Raw genomic sequence first — 19,339 nt, forward strand, 5'->3', positions numbered from 1 at the left:
TTTTTTAATCGCATCATCCGTTTTTACATCCGTATGCAATCCGTTTTTTTTCTCTGCAACTATTTTTATACAGTCATCTACAGGACTATTTACAGTGTTCTGTGCCACAGAATGGTAAGGTATCCGTAAAAAACGGATGGAATACGGATGGTCCGTATTCCATGCGTTTTTTTTTCTCGCACCCATTGACTTGCATTGGCGAGTCTCGTCCGAGAATCTCAGCAATACGCAGCATGCTGCGATTTTTTTCTCAGCCGACAGATTTTTCTCAGTCCGATTTCGGGTGGGGGGGGGGGGGGGGGAGAAAAAAAAAATAAAAAAAAAAATCGCAAATGGAATGTCACCTATTGAAAAACATTGGTCCGAGTGCAATCCGATTTTTTATCGGATTGCACTCGTCCGTTTTTCTCACAAGTGGAAAGGGGCCCTTACAGGTAGAGTAGCATGAGGCAGAATCTACAACCCACAGACGTTGCTCAGGTAGTACAGCTCATCCATGATGGCACATCAATGCAAGTTGTGTCAAGAAGGGTAGCTGTGTGAGCAGAGTGTCCAGAGCATGGAGCAGATACCAGGAGACAGGCCAGTACATGTGGAGGGGGCCGTAGGAAGGTAACAAACCAGCAGCAGGACCGCTACCTCAGCCTTTGTGCAAGGGGGTACAGGAGGAGCAGTGCCAGAGCCCTGCAAAATGACCTATGCAATATGCATTTTCCAGAGAACACCAAGATTGGCAGTTTTGACATTGGTGCCCTGTGCTCTTCATGGATGAGAGCAGGTTTACACTAAGCACATGTGACAGTCTAGGGATGCTGTGAAGAACAGTCTGCTGCATGCAACATCCTCCACCAGCATGTTCAGTTTGGCAGTGGGGAGGCTTTTTTTTTGAGGGCTGCACATTCCTCGATGTGCTAGCCAGAGGTATTCTGACTGCCACTAGCTACTGGGTACTGAAGTGAGATCCTCAGACCCACTGAGACCATATACAGGTGCAGTGGGACCTGGGTTCCTTCTGATGCATGACAATGCTGGGCTGCATATGGCTAGTTCTTGCATGATGAAGGCATTGATGCTATGGACTGGCCAGCCCGTTTCCCAGGCCTGAAGCCAATTGAGCACATCATGTCTTGTTCCATCCAAAGCCATGTTGCACCACAGACTGTCCAGGAGATGACTGATGCTTTAATCCAGGTCTGGGAGAATATCCTCAGGAGAATATTTGCTGCCTTATCAGGAACATGCCCAGGTGTTGTAGGGAGGTCATACATGCACATGAAGGACACACTACTGAGCATCATTTCCTTGTATTTAGGCATTTCCAGTGAAGTTCGATCAGCCTGTAATTTGATTTTTCACTTTGATCATCATTACAAATCCATACCTCCATGGGATATTCATTTTGATTTACATTGATTTTTGTTTTATTGTTCTTAACGCATACTACTATGTAATAAAAAAGGCTATGTGCACACGTAGAATGGTCCTCTGTGGATTTTTCCGCAGCAGATTTGATAGATCCGCAGGGCAAAAACATGTCTGCAGTTTTTGTGCGGATTCCACTGTGGTTTTACACCTGTGGTTTTCTATTATGGAGCAGGTGTAAAACCACTGCGGATTCAGCACAAAAGTGACATGCTGCGGAATGTAAACTGCTGTGTTTCCACGCCTTTTTTCCCGCAGCATGGGCACAGCGTTTTCGGTTTCCCATAGGTTTACATTGTACTGTAAACTCATAGGAAACTGCTGCGGACCCGCAGCAAAATCCGCAACGTGTGCACAGAGCATAAAGATTTGCAACTGTAGTATTTCAGCGATATCTAGGATGTGCTATTTTAGGGTTATCCTTTTTTTTGAGCAGTGTATAACCCACGTTCTGCCCTCTCCAAAGTTACAAGTTACCTATTAACTGCCAATGTTAACAGACAATTTTCTATCCCATAGACTAAGTCCGCAAGGACAGGGTCCCCTCCCCTCTGTACCAGTCTGTCACTGTAAACGATATCTATAACCCTGTATGTAAACTTTTTCTCATGTACAGCACCATGGAAAAAACTCCTTTAACTTTGACGGTATTGCTTCATACTACAAATCCGTTCATTGCCTTGCATCAAAGACTTGGACCTTTTCTGGATATCCTCATAGCTGACTAAATGCACATTTAGGCCGGCGTCACACTTGTGAGTTTTACGGACGTAAGAGCGCAGAATCTACGTCCGTAAAACTCGCAAAAAATACGGCACAATTATTCTCTATGCCCCTGCTCCTATTTGCCGTATTTTACTGATCAGTATTATACGGCTTTCTACGGCCGTACAAAATCGCAGCATGCTGCGTTTGTCACCGTACTGCGCAAGAAATACGCCAATGAAAGTCTATGGAAGCGTGAAAAATACGGATTACACACGGACAAGCAGTGTGACTTGCGAGAAATACGCAGCGCTGTTAGAGAGAAAAGCCGGCAATTCAGTGCGGTGTACAGTAAAATCACACTGACAGCTTACAGTCCAATAGGTAGAATAAATGTGTACACATGAATAGGTATATATATATATATATATATATATATATATATATATATATATATATATATATATATATATATATATATATATATATATATATATATCAGTGAGACACATATATGTATATATATTAATATTTATTCCAGCGCTATACAGCTTGAAAGCCGGTAATTCAATTACCGGCTTTTTCTTTCTCCTTCCTAAAACCCGACATGATTTGAGACATGGTTTACATACAGTAAACCATGTCTTCTCTCCATTTTTTTTGCAGATTCCACACTACTGTCAGTAGTGTGTATCTGCAAAATTTGGCCGTTCTAGCTCTTAAAATAAAGGGTTAAATGGCGGAAAAAATTGGCGTGGGCTCCCGCGCAATTTTCTCCGCCAGAGTAGTAAAGCCAGTGACTGAGGGCAGATATTAATAGCCTGGAGAGGGTCCACGGTTATTGGCCCCCCCCTGGCTAAAAATATCTGCCCCCAGCCACCCCAGAAAAGGCACATCTGGAAGATGCGCCTATTCTGGCACTTGGCCACTCTCTTCCCATTCCCGTGTAGCGGTGGGATATGGGGTAATGAAGGGTTAATGCCACCTTGCTATTGTAAGGTGACATTAAGCCTAATTAATAATGGAGAGGCGTCAATTATGACACCTATCCATTATTAATCCAATTGTAGTGAAGGGTTAAATAAAACACAAACACATTATTTTAATGAAATAAAAACAATGGTTGTTGCAGTATTTTATTCAACGCCCAATCCAGTCACTGAAGACCCTCGTTCTGTGAGTAAAAAAACATAATAAACCAACAATAAACTTACCCTCCGCAGATCTGTAACGTCCAACGATGTAAATCCTTCTGAAGGGGTTAAAACATTTTGCAGCAAGGAGCTGTGCTAATGCAGGCTGCTCCTCGCTGCAAAACCCCAGGGAATGAGGCTAAAAATAGATCAATGATCTATATTTAGCTTCATTTGCGGTGAGGCGCCCTCTGCTGGCTGTTCATAGATCGTGGGAAATTACCTAGAAAGCTCCCTGGCTTTCTAGATAATTTCCCACGATCTATGAACAGCCAGCAGAGGGCGCCTCACCCCAAATGAAGCTAAATATAGATCATTGATCTATTTTTAGCCTCATTCCCTGGGGTTTTGCAGCGAGGAGCAGCCTGCATTAGCACAGCTCCTTGCTGCAAAATGTTTTAACCCCTTCAGAAGGATTTACATCGTTGGACGTTACAGATCTGCGGAGGGTAAGTATATTGTTGGTTTATTATGTTTTTTTACTCACAGAACGAGGGTCTTCAGTGACTGGATTGGGCGTTGAATAAAATACTGCAACAACCATTGTTTTTATTTCATTAAAATAATGTGTTTGTGTTTTATTTAACCCTTCACTACAATTGGATTAATAATGGATAGGTGTCATAATTGACGCCTCTCCATTATTAATTAGGCTTAATGTCACCTTACAATAGCAAGGTGGCATTAACCCTTCATTACCCCATATCCCACAGCTACACGGGAATGGGAAGAGAGTGGCCAAGTGCCAGAATAGGCGCATCTTCCAGATGTGCCTTTTCTGGGGTGGCTGGGGGCAGATATTTTTAGCCAGGGGGGGGGCCAATAACCGTGGACCCTCTCCAGGCTATTAAATATCTGCCCTCAGTCACTGGCTTTACTACTCTGGCGGAGAAAATTGCGCGGGAGCCCACGCCAATTTTTTCCGCCATTTAACCCTTTATTTTAAGAGCTAGAACGGCCAAATTTTGCAGATACACACTACTGACAGTAGTGTGGAATCTGCAAAAAAAAATGGAGAGAAGACATGGTTTACTGTATGTAAACCATGTCTCACATCATGTCGGGTTTTAGGAAGGAGAAAGAAAAAGCCGGTAATTGAATTACCGGCTTTCAAGCTGTATAGCGCTGGAATAAATATTAATATATATACATATATGTGTCTCACTGACATATATATATACCTATTCTGTGTGTACACATTTATTCTACCTATTCTACTGTAAGCTGTCAGTGTGATTTTACTGTACACCGCACTGAATTACCGGCTTTTCTCTCTAATATATGTGTCTACTGAGATATATATATATATATTTTTTTCTTTTCTTTTTGGGACACATGGATCACTTCTATAGCGGTATGTTGGTTTTGCTAGCCTGCGAGAAAACCACGCAGTACGGATGCCATACGGATTACATACGGAGGATGCCATGCGCAAAAAACGCTGACACACCCTGCCTACGGAGGAGCTACGGACCACTTTTTTCGGGACTTTTCAGCGTATTACGGCCGTAATATACGGACCGTATTGTTTTACGCTGTGTGTGACGCCGGCCTTAGAGTCACCAATTCCCATACTCTTCTGTTATCCTTCAAAGCTCTGTCCTGGAATACCTACTCTTCTCCAATTACACCATTAGCCTGGAAAAAGCCTGAAGTGCAGTGGCTTACAGTAGTACCACTTATATACTTTGGATTTTGTTCACAACTTAACCCCTTCATGACCCAGCCTATTTTGACCTTAATGACCTGGCCGTTTTTTGCAATTCTGACCAGTGTCCCTTTATGAGGTAATAACTCAGGAACGCTTCAACGGATCCTAGCGGTTCTGAGATTGTTTCTTCGTGACATATTGGGCTTCATGTTAGTGGTAAATTTAGGTCAATAAATTCTGCGTTTATTTGTGATAAAAACGGAAATTTGGCGAAAATTTTGCAGTTTTCACATTTTGAATTTTTATTCTGTTAAACCAGAGAGTTATGTGACACAAAATAGTTAATAAACAACATTTACCACATGCCTACTTTACATCAACACAATTTTGGAAACAAAATTTTTTTTTTTGCTAGGAAGTTATAAGGGTTAAAATTTGACCAGCGATTTCTCATTTTTACAACGCCATTTTTTTTTTTAGGGACCACCTCACATTTGAAGTCAGTTTGAGGGGTCTATATGGCTGAAAATACCCAAAAGTGACACCATTCTAAAAACCGCACCCCTCAAGGTGCACAAAACCACATTCAAGAAGTTTATTAACCCTTCAGGTGCTTCACAGCAGCAGAAGCAACATGGAAGGAAAAAATGAACATTAACTTTTTAGTCACAAAAATTATTTTTTAGCAACAATTTTTTTATTTTCCCAATGGTAAAAGGAGAAACTGAACCACGAAAGTTGTTGTCCAATTTGTCCCGAGTACGCCGATACCTCATATGTGGGGGTAAACCACTGTTTGGGCGCACGGCAGGGCTTGGAAGGGAAGGAGCGCCATTTGACTTTTTGAATGAAAAATTGGCTCCACTCTTTAGCGAACACCATGTCGCGTTTGGAGAGCCCCCGTGTGCCTAAAAATTGGAGCTCCCCCACAAGTGACCCCATTTTGGAAACTAGACCCCCCCCAAGGAATTTATCTAGATGTGTGGTGAGCACTTTGAACCCCCAAGTGCTTCACAGAGTTTACAACTCAGAGCCGTGAAAATAAAAAATCATTTTTCTTTCCTCAAAAATGATGTTTTAGCAAGCAATTTTTTATTTTCACAAGAGTAACTGGAGAAATTGGACCCCAATAATTGTTGCGCAGTTTGTTCTGAGTATGCTGGTACCCCATATGTGGGGGTAAACCACTGTTTGGGCACACATCGGGGCTTGGAAGTGAGGGAGCACCATTTAACTTTTAGAATACAAGATTGGCTGGAATCAATGGTGGCGCCATGTTGCGTTTGGAGACCCCTGATGTGCCCAAACAGTGGAAACCCCTCAATTCTACCTCCAACACTAACCCCAACACACCCCTAACCACAACCTTAATTCCAACCCTAAGGCTATGTGCCCACTTTGCGGATTCGTGTGAGATTTTTCAGCACCATTTTTTGAAAAATCCATAGGTAAAAGGCACTGTGTTTTACCTGTGGATTTACCGCGGATTTCCAGTGTTTTTTGTGCGGATTTCACCTGCGGATTCCTATTGAGGAACAGGTGTAAAACGCTGCGGAATCCGCACAAAGAATAGACATGCTGCGGAAAATACAACGCAGCGTTTCCGCGCGGTATTTTACGCACCATGGGCACAGCGGATTTGGTATTCCATAGGTTTACTTGGTACTGTAAACCTGATGGAACACTGCTGCGAATCCGCAGCGGACAATCCGCTGCGGATCCGCAGCCAAATCCGCACATAGCCTAATTCTAAAGGTATGTGCACACTGTGGAAAACGCTGTGGATCCGCAGCAGTTTCCCATGAGTTTACAGTTCAATGTAAGCCTATGGGAAACAAATCGCTGTACAGATGCTGCAGAAAAACTGCACGGAAACGCAGCGGTTTACATTCCGCAGCATGTCACTTCTTTCTGCGGATTCCGCAGCGGTTTTACAACTGCTCCAATAGTTAACTGCAGTTGTAAAACCGCAGCAAAATGTGCAGAAAAATGTGGTAAATCCGCAGCGGTGTAGCACTGCGGATTTATCAAATCCGCTGTGGAAAAATCCGCAGCGGACCAGAATATGTGTGCAGATAACGAAACCCTAACCTTAGTGGAAGAAAAAATAAATAAAAATTCTTTATTTTATTATTGTCCCTACCTATGGGGGTGACAAGGGGGGGGGGGGGGGGGGGTCATTTAGTATTTTTTTTATTTTGATCACTGATCGGTTTTCACAGTGATCAAAATGCACTTGAAACGAATCTGCCGGCCGATTCGGCAGGCGCACTGCGCATGCGCCCACCATTTTGGAAGATGGCAGCGCCCATGGTTAAGATGGACGGACCCCGGGTGGCTCGGTAAGTATGATGGGGTGAATCGGCGCACGGCGGGTGGATTGGAGCATGGGGGGGAGCGGAGCTGTGTACAGGACTGATCGGAGGACTGGGGGTTGCAGACCAGTGTTTCCAGCCATGGCAGATATTGCAGCATCGGCCATGGCTGGATTGTAATATTTCACCAGTTTTAATAAAGTTGAAAGTGAAACTGCCAATCAGAGCGATCGTAGCCACGGGAGCGGGTGAAGCCACCCCTCCTGGGCTGTACTACCACTCCCCCTGTCCCTGCAGATCGGGTGAAATTGGAGTTAACCCTTTCACCAGATCTGCAGGGACGTGATCTTTCCATGACGCCACATAGGCGTCATGGGTCGGATTGGCACAGACTTTCATGACGCCTACGTGGCGTCATGGGTTGGGAAGGGGTTAAAAAAAAACCAAAAAAAAAAAACCTATGTTTGGTATCTGTGAACTCGTAAAGACCCGGAGAATCATAACAGCATGTCAGTTTTAGCATTTAGTTAATATGGTAAAAAAAAAAAAAAATTGGAATTTTTATCACCCTTTTCCAGTACACAATATGGTAAAACCAATGGTGCCGTTCAAAAGTACAACTTGTTTGGCAAAAAAAATAAGCCCTCACATGGCCATATTAACCGAAAAACGTTATGACTCTGGGAAGAAGTGGAGTGAAAAAACAAAACGCAAAAATGAAAATACCTCTGGCTGTGAAGGGGTTAAATTAAAGAGGGCAGGCCCAGACAGGTGATCGGTTCCCTCTAAAGGGAACCGGTCACTTCAAACACCATTTATCTGCAGGTAAAAAGCATTTCAATGCCATTTGGTCGCCTTGTTGCAAGTGTGTCCACTTGGTGAACACGAGCTCATTCCCTCCAATGAGCCACAGCTTTCAGTCATAGAAGTGTGTACGGAGCAGCAGCAGTCACTCATAGCACTGTTCACTATAAGAAAATGGAGTGATGATGGCTGCAAGAATACCCTGGCATTTTGACAGCCAGCTTTGCAACACATCTGTTTAGACTTAGGTGTCAATCCAAATGTTGGGGTGTAATTACAGTATCAATCATACTGTGAGCCGCTGACTATAACCTCTATATGCATGCCCCATGACTGAAAGCCAGCAGCTGCTGAGAGGACAGGTTCCCTTCAGCTCACCTATAAGCAGATCCTTATCTCTAATTTCATGTCGACACACCAAGTATAGTGTTCAAACAATCACATTGTGCATAGCTACAAGCTGGAGAGTCCCAATCGGTTACAATTTCACGATACATCTCCAGGTGAGGCACGACAACTTGGGAAGGAGTGATACATCAGCACCAGTGATTATGACATGCCACATTGGGACAGGCAAGTATCCAAACCAAAGTTATAAGGACACCATTAGATATCATGCTGGATGTCAGTTGCGAGTGCTATTACTCAGGCTATTTTTCGTTTCTGCTCTTTTGTTGTTTTCACTCCTTTCTTCAAGAGCAATATTTTTTCTTAATTTTACACCATCATCACCACCATATGAGGGCTTGCTGGCAGCCTGATTCTCGAGGTCAGTATGGCTACAGCAATATTACAGGTGAAGGCTCATTTTTGTGGGGTGGGGGATTATAATGACAGTTGAAAAGTTAAAAAACAAAAATGTTTTATCTTCCAGGGATTTAGCTTCCAATTTAATTAAAAAATTAGATTTAATTTTTACCGTCACTACAGTTTTTTTTTCTGGCTAGGGGAAATTAACTTAATTGTTTTATTGCTAACTGTAGTAAGTAGTGAAACTGGGCATTCAGCAGGCACCCAGCTGTCATGGTGTCCCATCAGGTCCTCCATCTTATGTGTTATTGTGCAAGATGAAGTCTATTGACTTTAGCAAATTCCAGGTTCCAACAATCTGACCATATCCCTTTATATTGGATACCCATCATATAACAGGTGTTATACATGCAGTCATCCACCACCAGGAAATGCACCATGGGACAGTTTCTAACCCAAGGGGACTTAGCAGGTAGATTGTTTGGTGCGCCATAACTGGTGGCCTGCATAGCACAGGTATTGTACATAAATGTTGGCCTATGCTACATGACTATCACCTATGGGGACTTCGCAACATGTAACTATGAATCAGTACACCATACTTGGTGTCCACTTGGAACAGGAGATCAGGATCTGGTTACTGGCAAGCTTGATTATTTCACTATAAAACCAGGAATTTGATGAACAGACTTCATACTTTGAATTTACTATTTTTGCGCTACGACAGCAATTGTGTTCAGTCAGTCATATGGGAAGTATACACATGCACTAGATATGTTATGCCGTTTTGTACTGAACTGGATCATGTACATTTTATAAGGCATGCTAGACTGATGATCAGCTATTGTTTCAGCGCTGCACTGTAAGTACCTGTGTTATACACCATCATACTGGGAAAAAGTCAAAGGTTCAGACTCTTCAAGGCTGCCGGCTTGTATACAAGTCATGGTGAAGGGACCGCTGGGGTAAGACACACCACATGTATTAAGACGTGTCCTGACTTCAGCTCCGCATGTATGAGGCCGAGGACGTCAGATCAGGAGGCCAGTGGTCAGAGTACAGATTTGTGAAATTAGTGTTTGGGGGATAGGGGGTGGAATTCACTTGGTTCTGATGGCTCAAAATAGAGTTTAGTGAAAATCAGTCTTCAGGTTCAGGCATTATAAACTAAAGGCGCTGTGCTGCTGATTTTATAAGTGCCTTCACTGTAGAAATCTGCAGGCTGGTTAATCACCATTAGAAGTTTCCATGCAATAAGCTGTTCGTACATCAAGGTGGACCTGTGGGTAGGGTCTTCATCTCTGCCACAGCCCCTCATCTATCTCTGGTGTAAGTATCTTCATACGGTTTAAAATTCTACACCAGCGTCACCCTAGCCATGACCAACCCTTGCGCAAATCAATCTGGTTGACTGCTTCAGTAAAATGGTGCAAGCACATGCGTACATTAAACTCCTGATTCAATGACGAACAGATCTCAATCTGCGCATGCACCGCCAATGGCACCATTTTCCTGAAGCCTATCGAGAGGTTAATGTGCGCATGCACAGAACACCATTTTACTGAAGCCTTCAACCAGATCGACCTATGCAAGGGCAGTCTGTGGCTAGGAGGACAAAGAATTTTAAACAGTATGTAGATAATTACACCAGAGGTAGCTGAGGGGCCGTGGCAGAGATGAAGACCCTACCCCAGTCCCACCCTGGTGACTGAAGAATAACCAGGCTGCAAGTTTCTACAGTGACGGTACCTATTAAAATCAGCAGCTCAGCACCTTTATGCCCGTACCTTTAGTTAAGCCCTTTGTGACCGACGTAATAATCCATCCATGTGACTTGGGTCGGCACCCTGAGACTGCATAGGTGATTGCCGCTGATTCTGACAGCTGACACTTGGCACTAAGTGAAAGGAGCAGTCACTCTCTGCTCCTGGTACTTTAACCCCCAAAATGCCATGATCAAGCGAGATCACAGCATTCCAGGAGTCGGCAGAGGGCTGATCGATCCAAAGGCAGAGGGGCTGAGCCCCTGAAGCATGACACAGGGACTTAATCATTGCCATGGTGACCCGATGTTATGATGACATCCAGGTTACCAGAGCTAGGAAACTTGCTGATCATGCGCAGCGCATGATCAGCAACTTTCCGTGTCAGTGCAGAGCTGATAGTTTCTATAGCATGGGGATGCTGATGCATCCTCATATGTAGAAGAAATAAGCCTGCAAAAAAACGATTGTGTGCCAAAAAACAAAAAATATTTGTTTAACCCCTTACCGGCATCGGACGTACTATATCGTCCGATGCCGGCTCCCCTGCTTTGATGCAGGGCTCTGCGGTGAGCCCGCATCAAAGCCGGGACATGTCAGCTGTTTTGAACAGCTGACATGTGCCCGTAATAGGCGCGGGCAGAATCGCGATCTGCCCGCACCTATTAACTAGTTAAATGCCGCTGTCAAACGCAGACAGCGGCATTTAACTACTGCTTCCGGCCGGGCGGCCGGAAATGACGTCATCGCCGACCCCCGTCACATGATCGGGGGTCGGCGATGCTTGTATATTGTAACCATAGAGGTCCTTGAGACCTCTATGGTTACTGATGACCGGTGGCTGTGAGCGCCACCCTGTGGTCGGCGCTCACAGCACACCTCCATTTCTGCTACATAGCAGCGATCAGCAGATCGCTGTATGTAGCAGAGCCGATCGGGTTGTGCCTGCTTCTAGCCTCCCATGGAGGCTATTGAAGCATGGCAAAAGTTAAAAAAAAAAAAAGTTTAAAAAAAATGTGAAAAAAATAAAAAAAACATAAAAGTTTAAATCACCCCCCTTTCGCCCCAATCAAAATAAATCAATAAAAAAAAATATCAAATCTACGCATATTTGGTATCGCCGCGCTCAGAATCGCCCGATCTATCAACTAAAAAAAGTATTAACCTGATCGCTAAACAGCGTAGCGGGGAAAAAAAATTCGAAACGCCAGAATTACGTTTTTGGTCGCCGCGACATTGCATTAAAATGCAATAACGGGCGATCAAAAGAACATATCTGAACCGAAATGCTATCATTAAAAACGTCATCTCGGCACGCAAAAAATAAGCCGTCAACCGACCCCAGATCACGAAAAATGGAGACGCTACGAGTATCGGAAAATGACGCAATTTATTTTTTTTTTTTAGCAAAGTTTGGAATTTTTTTTCACCACTTAGATAAAAAATAACCTAGTCATGTTAGGTGTCTATGAACTCGTACTGACCTGGAGAATCATACTGGCAAGTCAGTTTTAGCATTTAGTGAACCTAGCAAAAAAGCCAAACAAAAACCAATGTGGGATTGCACTTTTTTTGCAATTTCACCGCACTTGGAATTTTTTTCCCGTTTTCTAGTACACGACATGCTAAAACCAATGATGTCGTTCAAAAGTACAACTCGTCCCGCAAAAAATAAGCCCTCACATGGCCAAATTGACAGAAAAATAAAAAAGTTATGGCTCTGGGAAGGAGGGGAGCGAAAAACGAACACGGAAAAACAAAAAATCCCCTGGTCATGAAGGGGTTAAAGGGATTTTTTTATAATTGTAAAATTAAAAAAAAAAAACAAGATATTCTATCTAGAAATGTGAATGCAACTATATAAACAGTGAAAGTACACATTTGGTATTGCTGCGTCCGCAGCGGCCTGACCTATAAAATTGGCCCAATACTTAACCCCTTTAGTGAACACCATATAAAAAAATAGAAAAAAAAAAAAAAAGGCAAAAAACAAAAGCTTCATATCATACCGACGAACAAAGACGACGAATATAAGTAAACATGGTACCGCTGAAAATAGTCATTGTCCTGAAAAAAAAAAAAAACCCACCATACAGCTCCATCAGCTAAAAAAAAAAATATATATATATATATATCTAATATATAATTGCCTAGAATACTACTTCCTGCAATTTGTGCCAACTTCCGAGCTAATGTCCGGAGCTAATGTCCGGAGCTAATGTCCGGAGCTAATGTCCGGAGCTAATGTCCGGAGCTAATGTCCGGAGCTAATGTCCGGAGCTAATGTCCGGAGCTAATGTCCGGAGCTAATGTCCGGAGCTAATGTCCGGAGCTAATGTCCGGAGCTAATGTCCGGAGCTAATGTCCGGAGCTAATGTCCGGAGCTAATGTCCGGAGCTAATGTCCGGAGCTAATGTCCGGAGCTAATGTCCGGAGCTAATGTCCGGAGCTAATGTCCGGAGCTAATGTCCGGAGCTAATGTCCGGAGCTAATGTCCGGAGCTAATGTCCGGAGCTAATGTCCGGAGCTAGCAGTGCTGTAAGCGCACCAACCCAAAGAATAAAGTCGCCTAGTCACTTATACTGCATGAGGAAAGGCGTAAAAAAAACAAACAAAAAAAAAAAACAATTCTTCACCTGCTGTTGATTTTTTCATTCTGACTCCCAAAGATCGCAGTAAGGCTCGGCGCTTGCATCGGGGTTTCAGTGTAAATTTCTGGCAGAAGAGTCCCTATAATTAGGCAGATAGTGGCACTGTGGACTTCGTCTGACATGTGATCCGGCAGTGTCAGTCTTTTTAGGATAGCATAAGGCCATGTTCACACGTTCCTGATTTCCCTGCTGTTTTTTCTGCACTAAAAACCGCAGCTCTTGGCAGAAAACGCAGGTCCTTTTTTTGGTGCAGTTTTCTATGCAGAGTCTGTTTTCTAGGAAGTTTTTTTAGGGTTAAAATGGCTGAAAGTACCCTAACCCTATTCTAACCTTAGTGGAAAAAAAAAAATTATTTTTTTATTGTCCCTACCTATGGGGGTGACAAGGGGGGGGGTCATTTACTATATTTTTTATTTTGATCACTGAGATATAACCTCTCTCAGTGATCAAAATGCACTTTGGAACGAATCTGCCGGCAGATTCGGCGGGCGCACTGCGCATGCGCCCGCCATTTTGGAAGATGGCGGCGCCCAGGGAGAAGACGGACACCGGGAGGCCGGGTAAGTATAAGGGGGGAGATGAGGGCACGGGGGGGTAGCCACTGCAGCGGTTCTGCACCACAAACCGCAGAAAACCCGCAGATATTTTTTTCATCTGCGGGTTTTACTGCGGGTTTGACCTCACAATGGAGGTCAATGGATGCAGAACCGCTGCAGTTCCGCAAAAAGTAGTGACATGGTACTTTTTTACCGCAGCTATTCAGCGTGGCTTTTTTAGTTAATTCCCGCATCATGTGCACAGTGGTTCCTGTTTTCCATAGGGTACAGTGTACTATACCCTGCATGGAAAACAGCTGCGGAGCCGCAGCGGCAAAATCGCGGCGGTTCCGCAGTAAAAAACGCACTGTGTGAACATGGCCTAAAAGCACCTTTGCCCAAAGTTTTGTGCACTTCTGAAAAGGACACCACTGAACAGAGGCCAGATGGAGTCCAGAGTAACTCTGCTGCCTCATTATAGTGAATGGATCACTCAAGGGGTTTCAGCTGAATCACACTCAGATTTAGATGGAAACCCAAAAGTAAGTGGTAAATGTAGAGCGCCAGATAAATGTGATCCCAAACGTTATGTAAAATGTTCCAATAAAAGCTTCAACTCCTTCCACAAAAAAAAAAACAAAAAAAAAAAAAAAAACACAAGTCCCCACTCAGGTCTGTCATCTGTTAATGAAAATATAGGGGGGCTTCCATGTTACTGGTAGCACAAAGGCTCTGGAAAAGCTCTCACCTGCCAAAAGAAATTCAGCACATTCTCTGCTCCCAAATCCAAGTGCCCCCCTCAGTGTTCCTAAACATCATAAGTGATGAGAGCCTGCCTAAAGGTACCTTCACACATAACGATATTGTTAACGATATCGTTGCTATTTGTGACGTAGCAACGATATCGTTAATGAAATCGTTCTGTGTGACAGCGACCAACGATCAGGCCCCTGCTGGGAGATCGTTGGTCGCTGAATAAAGTCCAGAACTTTATTTCGTCGCTGGACTCCCTGGAGACATCGCTGGATCGGCGTGTGTGACACCGATCCAGCGATGTCTTCACTGGTAACCAGGGTAAACATCGGGTTACTAAGCGCAGGGCCGCGCTTAGTAACCCGATGTTTACCCTGGTTACCATGCTAAAAGTAAAAAAAAACAAACACTAGATACTTACCTACCGCTGTCTGTCCTCCAGCGCTGTGCTCTGCACTCCTCCTGTACTGGCTGTGAGCCGGAAAGCAGAGCGGTGACGTCACCGCTCTGCTTTCCGGCTCCCAGACAGTACAAGAGGAGAGCAGAGAAGCAGAGCGCAGCGCTGGAGGACAGACAGCGGTAGGTAAGTATCTAGTGTTTGGTTTTTTTTTACTTTTAGCATGGTAACCAGGGTAAACATCGGGTTACTAAGCGCGGCCCTGCGCTTAGTTACCCGATGTTTACCGGCATCGTTGGTCGCTGGAGAGCGGTCTGTGTGACAGCTCTCCAGCGACCAAACAGCGACGCTGCAGCGATCCGGATCGTTGTCGGTATCGCTGCAGCGTCGCTAAATGTGAAGGGGCCTTAACTTACGAGTGTATGTCTCCAGAAGCACAGGTTGGGCATAATGCACTGGTCACTACAATGGCAGTTTGCAATTTTCACTCGGCAACATCCACTGCTGCTTGTTTCTGGAAAATACCCATGGAGTCAAAAATCACCACTACACTTGTAGATAAATCCCCAAAGAGGTACAGTGTCCAAAATGGGGGTCACGGGGGGGGGGGATTCTGCTCTTCTAGCAATTAGGGTCTCTGTTTATGGAGTCCGCAAACTGTGAAAATCTGCGCTCCAGGAGGCAAATAGCGAGTCTCTCTGTATGGCCAAGTAGTACTGTACAGCCACATACTGCCATGTTCAGTAGGAGTCGTGGGACAAATTTTAATGCCATTTTTTACCCACTTCTTGTGGAGATGTAATATCTGGGCCAAAACAATGTTGGGTAAAAGTATTTTGTCTTCACTGCCCAATGGTATAAAATTCTGTGATAAGATATAATCACTGCACCCCTAGATTAATTCATTGAGAGGTGTAGTTTGTAAAATGGGGTCACTTATGGAGAGTTCTGCTGCCTCAGGGGATCTCCCAGTGGGTCATGGCACCTGCAAGCCATAACCATAAAATCTGGCACTCCTTGCCCTCCGCTTTGCACTGTGCATGTAGGGTATTGGTGCACTCAGGGAAAAAAAAAAAAATGGACCTCAGCTTGTTGCAAAAAAAAAAAAAAATCCTATTAGCCCTCAGAAAAAAAAGCTTTGGCTAAAAAACAACATTTTATTGGTAAAAATGTAGTTTATTCATTCTTTACCGCTCAGTGGTCTAAAATTCTGTGAGGCACATGTGGTGTCAATACGATCATTGCACCCCAAGATGAATTACTTGGGGAGTGTGGTTTGTAAAATGAGTTCACACATAGGAGGTTTCTTCTGTTCTGGCCCCTCAGGGGCTCTGCCAATGTGACATGGCACCCTCAATCCATTCCAGCAAAATCTGAACTCCAATATGGCACCTCTTCCTTTCTGAGCTTTGGACTGTGCCTCAAAAGTAGTATTTCCCCCAGGACCGGATGGGCCATCTGGCAAGTGCCATAAGGGCCCATCTGGTCATGGGCTGCCTGGTCTAATACATTGCTAACTGAATTGGTGTTCTCAAGACACCCATACTGTTAAGAGTTGTGATGGAGAACAAAGTCGTTCCGTCACTTAACCCAGCAGGCCACAGTTATCATTAGAAATATTGGTCTTGCAGAAAATCCTGCTTTCCTCCATCCAGTGTAATATTAGTAATATATCCCATCTGGTTCATGGGGATAGAAACATGATGGGCCTGTGTGACTTCAAATGCCAGGGCCCAGTCTGTACCCGATACCCATACATATGGGGTATTGGCGTACTCAGGAGAAGTTGCACAACAAACTGTATGGTGCAATTTCTCTCGTTACCCTTATGCTAAGAGGGGCTAAAATATCATTTTTGTGATAAAAATGTGATTTTAATATTTTCATGGCTCAACATTATAAACTTCTATGAGGAACCTGGGGGCTCAAAGGTGCTCACCACACATCAAAATACATTCCTTGAGGGTCTTGTTTCCAAAATGGGGTCACCACTGTTTAGCAGACATCATATCCCATTTGGAGAGCCTCTGATGTGCCCAATGATTCCAGGAAATTTTACATTCAAAGAGTCAAATGGCGCTCCTTCCCTTCCGAGCCCTGCTGTGCACCCAAACAGTAGTTTTCTCCCTCATATGGGGTATTGGCGTACTCAGGAGAAATTGTATGGTGCAATTTCTCATGTTTCCCTCATGAAAAATACAATATTTTTTCCATTAGTGGGGCAAATTTGATTATTTTTTATTTTTACTGCTCAACAAACTTCTGTGATGCACGTGAGCATTTAATATGCTCACCACACACCTAGATCAGTTCCCTGAGGGGTCTAGTTTCCAAAATGGTGTCACTTGTGGGGGATTTTCACTGTTTAGGCACATCAGGGGCTCTCCAAACACGACAAGTCATCCCCCAATTGTTCCAGCAAACTGCATTCAAAAGGTCAAATGTCGCTCGTTCCCTTCTGAGCCCTGCCATGCGCCCAAACAGTTTCCTGCCTCATATGGGGTATTGTCATGCTCAGGCAAAATTCCACAACAAATGTTAGGGTCCATTTTTTCTTAATACCATTTTTGTCAAAAAGAAAGTTTAGATTTGAAGTAAATTTTTCGTTAAGTGTTAATTTTTAATTTTTTTAATTCCTGTGAAGCACCTAAAAGGTTAATAAACTTGCTGAATGTGGTTTGGAGGACCTTGAGGGGGTGCAGTTTTTAGAATGGGCATTTATCATATAGGCCCCTCAGAGTGACTTCAAATATGTGGGCCAAAAAAAAAAATATATATATATATATATATATATATATATATATATTTCCCCCCCCCCCCCCCTCCTGGAAAAACAGGGAGGGTAGGGAGAACAAAAAAAAAAACCAACAAATTGCTGTTCAGCTTTTAACCCTTATAACTTCCTGACAAAAAAAATTTGTTCCAAAATTGTGCTAATTTGAAGCAGATATGTGGGATGTGTTATTTATTAACTACTTTGTGTGACATCTGTGATTTAAGGGCATAACATTTTAAAGTTTGAAAATTACAAATTTTTTTTTTCATTCAAAAATAAAGCACAAGTCATACCGATGAAGTTTTGCCATTATCATGAAATACAAGTTTAAAAAAAAAACCCACACAAGGTCAGAATCAGTGGGATCCACTGAAGCGTTACAGAGTTGTTCCCTAATAAAGGGACAGTGGTCAGAATTGTAAAAATTACCATGGAAACCACCCTGGGGGTACAGGGGTTAATAATGACTGATCCTGGAGTGAGGCGAGTGGCAATGGAAGCCATGTGGCCAATAATACCAGACCAGAATCAGGCTAGTTTAACAAGGTCACCATTTTTGGCCGCAATGTTAGGCCTTATCATATAATTATATACTAAAAGGCAACCATCAGAGACCAGATGAATTATGGGTAACTGTGGTGATCAGTATGGCGTCACTGCTGGCCACCAGTATATGATGGAAGGAGACAAGATGGTGGACTGTGGGGTTGGGAATTATGGTGTTGCCATAGAAACACAGCTGTCACTCTGTAGTGACAGGTTGCTAATGACAACGTCCCAGTCACCAGCTTGTACACACGGCTGCACACGTGGTCATGCAGCGGCCACCTGACTGCACACACTACAGGATAACGGCATAAGTCAGTCACCCGGCTCCGGTCTCCACGTTCTTCCCAGGCCTTGAACACTCCCTTCCCGCTGCCCTCCAGGCTTTCATTCAGGCACTGCAGCCTGTGCAAGTCTATCTTCTTGTAGAGTCCATACTCCAGCCCCCGCTCCGGCGTCTCTAGCCGCTCAGCCCCACAGGCGCAGCCTCCACCATGACTGTGCCCGTGCGACATAGTCTCTGCTTTCTGAACGTGTACTCGGCCATCTTGCGACTCCTCTTATATAGTCCCCGCTAAGCGGCCATCTTGGTACTCTCAGGAACGTCATCAGGTGCAACCAATCACAAGCCGCTCTCGCACTTGGCGCCTGACCTAATGGGAAGGCTTCACACCTGCTGCTCCTCGTCACCTGCAGGTTATGGCGGGAGAGGAGCACCTGCAGGGAATAGTATGGCCGCCAACATGGCTGGTCACAGGGGTGCGAGTGCCCTGCGTGTGCCACTGTCCGGGACAGCTGAGTGCAGTCTGGCTGCAGCTGTGGCAACTGTTCTCAGCTGTGGCAACTGTTCTCATGTAGTTTCTCCACTGCAGAACCTACTGCACAGGAGGTACCTCAGCGATATCTACAGTAATGTCTACCCACACCGATATCCTTATCAATATCTACGTGCAGCGATATCCTCATAAATATCCGCTCACAGTGATATCCGCAGCAATGTCTACCTGGAGGGATAGCCGCAGCAATATTTATCTGCACCAATATCTGCAGGCAGCAGCAATATCTACCAGCACTGAT

The 19,339-nt window shown here is 44.1% G+C and overlaps 1 protein-coding gene across 2 annotated transcripts in view; it reads right to left on the reverse strand.

Moving 5' to 3' along the window:
* The window catches only part of PITHD1 (PITH domain containing 1), a 44,591-nt gene extending 25,793 nt beyond the window's left edge, over positions 1–18,798 (reverse strand). For both annotated transcript variants that reach the window (XM_069757147.1, XM_069757146.1), the window contains exon 1: positions 18,586–18,798. In XM_069757147.1, coding sequence (XP_069613248.1) covers positions 18,586–18,777 — 192 coding nt within the window. In that variant the 5' untranslated portion in view covers positions 18,778–18,798. The remainder of the gene's footprint in view (positions 1–18,585) is intronic.
* Between the last annotated feature and the right edge of the window lie 541 nt (positions 18,799–19,339).

The sequence above is a fragment of the Ranitomeya imitator genome, chromosome 3 (assembly GCF_032444005.1).
Source record: "Ranitomeya imitator isolate aRanImi1 chromosome 3, aRanImi1.pri, whole genome shotgun sequence".
In the NCBI taxonomy this organism is placed as follows: domain Eukaryota; kingdom Metazoa; phylum Chordata; class Amphibia; order Anura; family Dendrobatidae; genus Ranitomeya; species Ranitomeya imitator.